This window comes from Chinchilla lanigera, unplaced genomic scaffold, assembly GCF_000276665.1.
Source record: "Chinchilla lanigera isolate Chin_1 unplaced genomic scaffold, ChiLan1.0 scaffold00082, whole genome shotgun sequence".
Classification (NCBI taxonomy): Eukaryota; Metazoa; Chordata; class Mammalia; order Rodentia; family Chinchillidae; genus Chinchilla; species Chinchilla lanigera.
Window position 1 is genome coordinate 8,043,074 of NW_004955483.1, and position 9,413 is coordinate 8,052,486.

A 9,413-nucleotide genomic window follows, 5' to 3' on the forward strand; every position below is an offset into this window, starting at 1 on the left:
CTTCTTCCTTACTAACAAGATATGCTTTTTTGAGGTGTTGCAACACACTCAGTTATAAAATATTTCCTTCCTTTGTCCTGCCTACCGTCCAGAGTAGCTGTACGATTCTGTTCTACTTAGTGAAGCATAAACAGAAATCTGAACTGCTAAGACTGCTCCTCTTTTTGCACTAAAAGAGGGACAGGCTGGCTGGCACAACTCCTTTGCCCTCTGTCTTTTCCCTCTCTTCTAATTAGAGTTTGGACACAGTTGCTGGTAATACAGCAACCACCGGGTGAACCTGAAGACAGAAGATAAACTAAATTAGATAGCTGGGCTAAAAACTAGGAGATTTCTTTGGGGAGCTAAATTAATGGGCAACAGTCTATTTCCAAACTGCTTGGAAGAGCAGAAAAGTAAACCCATAAGTGGTTTGCCCACTCTGGCTGGGGCTCTATTCCATGCAGACCCCCGCAACACTGATTAATGCACAGAAATGAAAAACACACCGTTACTATATGCTGACAACTAAATCAGTGTATTGATGAGTTCTAAAGGAATGCGGTGGAAAGGATACCTTCATAGTATTTGGTTTCATACCACACCGGTAAGTCTTCGCTATCCGTGGAGTAAGATGGATTTCCTTAGTAAGCTGCCTCCATTTCCTACACTCGGGTTTTGTACACTGCACCTAGAAGGGAAGTAAGTCAACATCAGTAGGTCGGCTAAACTTCAGCTACCATTTCTATCCTCCGTCGCTCACTCTGCCATCTGTTAATTTCTCAGTTTGACACATAATAGTGGCAAATGTATGATAATTAATTAGAGGACACGGTGTAAAGGATATATGTAAACTCTCTGCTACCTTTGCAACTTTCTGTACATGTTAAACTATTCAAAATTTAAAAGTTTGGTTTTTTTTTTTTGGTACCAGGAATTGAACTCAGGACCTTGTGTTTGCCAGGCAGGCACTTGTGCCCCTGAGCTATATCCCTGGCCCAAAAGTTTATTTTCAAAAAGTGTAGATATCCATATGTAGAAAAATGAACTCAGATTGATTTCACAACCATAGAAAAATTAACTCAAAATGGATTAAACACCTAAAGGTAAAAGCTAAAATAATACAACTCTTGGAACACAGGGATATGTTTTTATGACCTTAGATTGAACAGAAGGTGCTCAGTTATTATGCCAAAAGCACAAACAGGGCTAGGGACAAAGCTCAGCACCACAAGCGCCTGCCTGGCAAATGCAAGATACTGAGTTCGATTCCTAGTACAAAAAAAAAAAACCAAAAACCAAAAGCACAAAGAAAAAAAAAAGCTAAATTTAACTTTATCAAAATTTAAAACTTTCTTTTTTTTAAATTTAAAACTTTCAGCATCAAAGAGTACTAACAAAGTGAAAAGCCAACTTATAGAAAAAAAGTTTGCAAATCACAGATCTGATAAGGGGTTAGTGCCTAGAATATATAAAGAACTCTTACAACTCAAAAACAAACAAGGCAAACAACTCAAAGTAAAAATTAGCAAAGGACCTAAACAGACACTGCTCTGAAGAGGATAGACAAATGACCAACAGCATAGGAAAAGGTGCATTCAGCAGTAGTTAGGGAAATGCAAACCAAAACGAAAGTGAGGCACCACTTTGTACCCACTCAGATGGCTAGCATAAAAAACAAAAGGAAGAACTGGGGAGGAAGTGGAGAAATCTGAACCCTCCCACACTGAAGATGGGAATGAAAACGATGCAGTAGCTACAGAAGCGGTGTGTGGAGGTCTTCAAAGGGTAGACACAATTCTCATGTGACCCAGCGATTCCATTCCTATGTATACAGAACTAAAAGAATTGTAAACAGGCATTCAAACAAACATTCACGGATGAATGTTCATAGCAGTACTATTCGTAATAGCTAAAAGGTTGAAATAACTCAAATGTCTATCAAAAGATGAATGGATAAACAAAATGAGGCATAGCATTCCAGTGGAATATTACTTACCTATTTTAAAAAAACCAGTGAAATAGTGATGTAAGCTGCAACAGAACTGAACCTCGAAATACATTACACTAAGTGGAAAAAAACACAAAGCCACACAGCATGACTCCATTTATATTGGGGTTTTTAATAAAATGTCTTGTCTTTTTTTGTTTTCTGAGACAGGGTCTTGCTATATAGTTCAGGCTAGCCTTAAACTCACTGTCTAGCCCAGGCTGGCCTCAAATTCATGGTGATCCTCCTGCTTCAGCCTCCCAAGTGCTGGGATTACAGGTGTGCTCTATCATGCCTGGCTCATGATTCCATTTATTTATTTATTTATTTGGTACTGGGAATCAAACTCATGATCTCATGCTGCCAGGCAGGCCTTGCACCACTGAGCTATGTCCCCCAACCCTCATGATTCCATTTATATGAAACATCCAAAATATGTGAAATCCATAAAGAGAAGAAAGCAGATTAGCAGTCACTATGGACTGGAGGGTGAGTAACTGCTGCATGGGTATACACTTTGGAATGAAACACAGGTAGTGTTGAATAACACTGCAAACACAGTAAATGACATGGAATTATACATCCCAGATAATTTTAGGTATTGGGGTGTAGCTCAACAATAGAACTACATACATACATAAATAAAGAAGTATACACCAACATGGTTCATTTTATGTTTTGTGACTTTTATTTCAATTAAAAAAATTAAAGTGTGCACTGAGCAGCTCAGAAATAGTTATACTTAAAAAGTCAATAAATCATTTAATTGGTGGTATATTTATGACATATACAACCACTAAAATATATTTTCAAAGAATGCCTAAGTAAAAAAATGAAAATACAAAATTGGATTAAAAACGAAGTTATTAAAAATAATATCCTAAGTACGATTTTTAAACCTAGTAAAGATTTGTATATAAAACACAAAATTGTTTCAATGGACACAAAAATACAGAGAAGTGTATGTTACCACGCTCAGCAATGGCAATCACTAGCTGGCAGTGAGTCTTCTGTTTCTTCCTATATTGTCTTGAACTAAGTTGTTTTTTTTTTTTTTTTAAGACAGGCTCTCGCAATGTCGTGCTGACTGGCCTGGACTCACTATGCAGCCCAGGTTGGACTCGAATTCACAGTGACTCTCCTGCCTCAGCTTTCCGAGTACTGGAATTATAGGCATGCACCACCATTACCAGATTAACTAAGCTGTCTACAAAAACTTTTTTTAAATGTTATTTGTTTTAACAATTATAAAAAGAACAGTGAATGTAACAAAGAAGGACTTCCACTAAACCAGTATCTTCCCCCATTCCTCTTGCTGTTAGCTTCACACATGTCTCACAGAAGAACACAGCACCATTTTTCTTACCCAGTAAGGGAGCTGCTGGTCGGCCATAAACGCTTTGGGGCTGGGTTCTGTTTTGCCGTTGCTGGTCCAAATTTTTTTCCATGTAATATATTTGTCATATCCATCTTTATGGCTGAAAACAACAGAAACAAATGCACCAAGCTGTAAAGTAATCAGGTTTTCAAAACACGAGGCAAGTTGGTAGGTCTTACAGAACTTCGCTACCCTTGTTACAAGGAGGGAAATGCTATGACCTCCACACAGCAGGCTGTCAGGGGGTGCACTTGGCAGTTCTGGTGCCTAAAACTAACAGCCAAGTTACAGTATTATTTGAAGGAAGAGTTTGAGTATTTTTGAATGCACACTGTAAATCCTCAGGCAGTCATTAAAAATTCTACCAGTAGATGAAATAATTACAATTATAAAATGCTCAATTAAAATCAGAAAAGGCAAATAAAAACATAATGGGGACAAAGAGAAGATTGTACCATACAGAAAACAGAAAGAAGATATATTTTAATCCAACTATAAAAATAATCACTTAAAACATGAATAATAGAAACACATAAAAGGCAGCTGTAAATTAAACAACTTACTTTAAATGACCTTAGATCAAAGCAAAAGACTTAAGGAAGATTAAAAAACATCATGTACAAAAAGAAAATAATAAAAGCAGAATTTGTGGAATACTGTATAGCTAAATCAGTACTTAGGGGGAAAATTAGAGTACTGAATGTATTTACTTAAAGAAGATAAAAAAATCAATAAACTTAACCTTCCAACTTAAGGAACTAAAGGAGAAATCTGACGCAAGCAGAAGAAAGTAAATAAAAATCAGAGTGTAATGAAATTGAAACAAAAACTAAAACCAAAATCTGATTCTTTGAAAAAAATCAATTATACTTCTATGCCACCAATCAAGACAACTGAAAAGGGTAAAAACAAAAGATAAGAAAAGACCACTAGGTGAGTGTCGGCACCCCTGCTCCCTATTTCTGCATCCCGACCCCAGGCACTGTCACAGCAGCTTCCAGATCTCCCAGAAACTGAAGACTGCAGGGAGCAAACTGTCCCATGGGAGACATCTTTCACACCCTGAGTGTGTGCACGCATAACCATGCACATGCCTGAACTTCAGCATCGAGGTCCTGGTCACAGTTACAGTGACTGTAGCCACAGCTGAAACAGCACAATAGTTCAGAAAGCCTAGGGAACAAGCCTTAACCATCTGATCCCGCCGTGCCCCACCAGGCACCCCCAACACTAGCAAACAAACCTTCTGTAGTAATGGTCAAAGCATTCGTTGCAGAAATGTTCCCCACAGGAAAGGTGATACCATCGGGATGTGTAGCCATTTTTGGCACATCTGAAAATTGCAAAAACATGTAGCTTTGGTAAAGAATAAATATTTCTTTTCACTTAAAAAAAATTAGCAGCATGTCCTCTAAGCCCATTTTCCTTTATCTCCACTCATCATTCCCACAGCCATGGGCCAACAATGGGGGACCCGGGGCGCATAAACAATGGAGAACACAGGCTGAGTATCTCTTATCTAAAATGCACGAGACCAGAGTGTTTTGGATTTCAGATGCCTGGATTCTGGAATATCTACATGTACATAATGCGATATTTTGGCGATGCGACCGAAGTCTAAACACAAAATTCATTTGTTTCCTATGTACCAAAGGTCATGTTATGTACAAATTTTTATGGCACCTACACTTTAAGACTTAGGCCCATCACAAAGTTACCACTTTAAGTGTCACATCACGCTAACACCCCACACATTTTGGATTTCAAGTGCTTTGGATTTCAGATTGGAGAAGCTCAACATGTAGAACAGATTGAGGATACAGAGAAATGCACCAGTGGTACTTAACCTAGCTGGCTGCCTGGCTCTTAGGAGTCTTGCCGAGATGCCCTGGAGCTTTGATGGTATTTTATGACATGAAGCAATGACGTCACTGCATTTGCTCCAAGTCACATGTGCATGAAGGACAGAAGATTTCAGCTGTAACACTGGCCCAGTACTGGGGAGTCATGGGTCTGGCCACCTGCACTCTGAACATCCAGCAGGCAGTAGAGCAACCTGACCTGTCAAACAGCTGGTAATACTGCAAGGGTATGAAAAACCACCCCAGTGGGAACATCACCACCACCACTATCTCTCTGTGCTTAAAAACAACAGGATTTGTTTCCCAGGTTTTCTTGAGTCTTAAGACTACACTGATGACTTTTCTCACACATCTTTCCAACATTTCCAACTTCTCTTGTTTTTGGTACCAGGGATCGAACTCAGAACCCTGCTTTCACCAGCCAGGTGCTTATGCCACTGAGCTATATCCCTGGCCCACTGATGACTTTTCTGCACAAGTTAAAAAGGACATTATTTGTTCCATCCCAACAAAAATGGCAAGACTGCAGTTACATATGCAGTTTCTATGAGCCCTGTGTATGGATACAGGAAAAAGAGTCATCTTACACGAGGAAGGAGAAAAGAATTACAGTAAAAAGTGAAAAGTAAACAGTGCTGGTCTCTACTGGAGCGTGAGAGTCCTTTCAACCGTGTCAGCCTCCGGGACAGGTGCAGCCAAGGTTGGCCACACTGGAGGATGCTGTACTGCAGAATTAATACGGGCGTGGCCTCTCTCTGTAGAGTAGGTGTAACCGGGTGTGTCGAGGAGGCTGTGGTGAGCAGCAGATGTCTGAGCAATGTCTCTATTACTAGACAAAGTACAGTATCTACTTCTACCTTTAGGAAAACTATCTTCACAGTTGATTTGCCTACCTAATGTGCTCTCACGGACAGAATGCAAGGCCAACCCCCTCCCTGCCAGACAGACCTTTCTGAAGCACTTGCAAAGCACACAGGACATGCTGCTGTACAGCCCGCCTTTTCACATTTCCGGTATTTCTTCTCAGACACAACATCTTCGTCCTCATCCACTGTCTCTGTTACTTTCTTCTTTGCCTGTGGAAGAACCAGCTGAGGTTAAGATTTTATGGGACTGACAGAGGCAATGGCAGAGGGAGATTTACTAAAATCATGTATGTGTTAAAGTTTTTTATTTTATTCTTGCAACACTGGGTATGGGACCCAGGACCTTTTCATTAAGCTACATTCCCAGTCCGTCAATCTGTCTATCTATTTATTTAGACAGGGTCTTGCTCAACTACCCAGGTTGAGTTCCAACTTGTACTCTTCCTGTCTCGGCCTCCCAGAGCACTGGAACTATGAGCATGTACCATCACACTGGATTGTGTCAGAAGCTCTAAATATGAAGGTCAACATCCTGGCAAAGCAGGAGCTGAGTGACCCAGCAAGTTCTACACGACTGCACTGTGCAAGTAATTCACTAGCACAAGACCCTAACGACGCAAATCCACATGAACCTTTCTAAGCAAAGAGTGACATCAGAACCCACAAAAGTCACTCTCAAATTAAGAATTTCTTCTTTCTTTCCTCAGAACCCTTGCAGTACACAGATTTAAAAAACTAGAAAAAGAGTTACGCCGTTCAATTTTTCTCTTAAGCAGACAAACACTGTACCCAAGGAAAAGAAAGAGCAAAGCCTTACAGGTAGACCTCTAGCTGCACCCAAGCAACTCTGCGCTGAGGTCCAAGGTGCTCTGAATAACGTCCAAGCTGAGCAGGATCTGGCCCGGGCCTCCTACCCTGGAAGCAACAGCACTGCTGCAATTCCTGGATCACCCCGTGCTGATTCACACCAGGCCTTTACCCTCACAAAAGCCCTCTTAGCCAGACTGGCAACTGTTTTCTACATCCTATCACTTTATCACAGTGTTATGAAATATTGCGATTTCTCCACGCGATTGATTTGAGGCCTGGAGTGACGTCTTCCCCTCTCTTATTCTTCAGACCCGACTGTATATAGACTCAAAAAAGGTTTGTTGAGTGAACAAATGAATAATACCTGCCTACCGGAGCTCCTCAAAGGAAGGCTATCTGGAGTTAGGTCAAACGCTGCTCTTTTCTTTGACCTCCCTCGAGGGGCTGCCATTGTACTAGAGGCCTAAAAAAAAAAAATTACACCATTAAGTATCAGCATATGCTAATGTTTCCAACAGCCCAGAGCAAAGTTAGTAGGTAACTCAGTAGGAATTGGGGCATACTCTGCAGTCTGCAGCACTGTGGTAAAGAACGAGATTAGCATACCTGAGGCCCTGGATTCAATCCTCAGTATCAAAATAAATACACCAGGTGTGGTGATGCACACCTGTAATCCCAGCACTTAGGAGGCTGAGGCAGGAGGACTGCTGTGAATTCAAGGCCAGCGTGGACTACATAGTAAGTTGAAGGCCAGGGTGAACTACACAGCAAGACTCTGTCTCAAAAAAAAAAAAGTGGTTAAAGAGGAAATGAAAACAAGCTATTAAAGCCATTATGAAATGTGAAGTTTTTTCACCTTAATAATGTAACTGAGATATGTACTGCCATTTGGGGCACTTATTTTAATCTCTGTATTTCCACTGTTGGTGGGTAGTTATGTCTTGAAGCAAAGAAAGAATTTAAGTGAAGCTGGGAGGACTAAAACTGTTGTGCTTTTAAATACAACTTTAAAAATACTAACTAAGCTGTAATTAAACCAGTATGCTGAATGTTTCCCCACTTGATTCTTCAGGTAAGACAATTACATATAATCATTTTATTTTATTTCACATGCAATTTTTATATGCAGATTTCTTCCTAATTTTAAATGCATAACTTTGATTTTAATGTAAGAAAAAGTGGGGTATGTTTTTGTAAATATGTAAGTAGAAATATCAATATATAGATCTATATTTAAACAATCCCAGGTTTTTGTTTTCATTTTTTTTCCAGTACTGGGGATACAACTGGGTCCTTCACAATGAGTTACAGCCCCAGCCCTTGCTACATTCTGAAGGAGGGTCTCACTAAGTTGCCCACACTGGGCTGGAACTTGAGATCCTCCAGCCTCAGCCTCCCAGAATGCTGTGATTTACAGGCATGTGCCACCACACTTGGCTTCAAGAAGAGTTTTTTAAAACACAAAATTCATGGAAACATGAGTCAAAAGGGTTCCAGGTTAGAACATGTACAGTACAGTCAACGTAATTTCTAAAAATTGGACAAACTAGTAGAAACTTCTTCAAAGACGGACATTTCTCACAGCACCATTTAAAATAGGTCAAAACTAGCTTCCTATCATTCCCACGCTAATCAAATTTGCAGAAATATGGACTCAGTACAGTAACTCAATACTGAATTATTCAATCTTCAAAATCCAGTTCAATAATTCAGTACTGACTCCTCAAGTGCTTGCACGTCTTCTGCTGATTACGTTCTCTGCCTGGAAGACAATTAATTATTGATGGTGGTTGTCTTACCCCCCTCCCAAAGAAAATATCCCTCCCCTCACCTGCTTTTTTTCTGCTAAAATATTTAACAACAAAATAAAAATCGGCAACCGAAGTGAGGAGCTGTGTGTATATATAGTGGATCCCTTCCCCAACCAGAGTGGCCCACAGAGCCCAGCAAACTCACCCGGGGGCAGAGTGGGCCTCTATCTGGCTGGGTTCCCGATCGCTGAACCCCAACTTTGTCCAGCTGGGCCTGGCCCTGTCTCCCCGTCTCACCGCCAGCCGCCAGGACGCGGGCCGGTGCTCCCGTAAGCGGGCGCCCACCTCGCCGCCGCACCTGCGGGGCGCAGCGGACTCCGGCTCTCGGGACTGGGACCACCGGGGGAGCCGGCTGTGACAACCCCACAAGGGGGCCGCGACGCTCCCCGGCGGGCGCAGCAGCCGCCCCGGGCTCGACTTTGCGCCGAGGGATGCGGGAGTCGCGGGCGCAGGCACCGCCGAGCAAAAGGAAACCTGCAGGGGGTCAGGGCGCCCGGTACCCCAACAGCGTGGCCCTGGAACCCCCCTACCCCCACAGGGATCCCCACCCCGCTCCCCTTCCCATCGCGGGCGGCGCGACGGATCCGCTCCTGGGACCCCAGCTGCCTCCTACCGGGGCGATGGGCGCTCCTGAGGGCAGGAGGAAGGCTCGCACCCCGGCTCGGCTGCTTTGTGTGGCGCTGTCACCCGAAAGCCGCCGCCGCCGCCCCCACGCCC

The 9,413-nt window shown here is 42.2% G+C and overlaps 1 protein-coding gene across 1 annotated transcript in view; it reads right to left on the minus strand.

Annotated features, from left to right (window-relative positions):
• The window catches only part of Kdm1b (lysine (K)-specific demethylase 1B), a gene marked incomplete at its 5' end in the record, with an annotated part of 51,625 nt that extends 42,212 nt beyond the window's left edge, over positions 1-9,413 (minus strand). The window contains 6 exon segments of the mRNA XM_005403391.2: positions 557-670; positions 3,336-3,447; positions 4,591-4,680; positions 6,158-6,285; positions 7,250-7,348; positions 9,310-9,413. Coding sequence (XP_005403448.1) covers positions 557-670; positions 3,336-3,447; positions 4,591-4,680; positions 6,158-6,285; positions 7,250-7,336 — 531 coding nt within the window.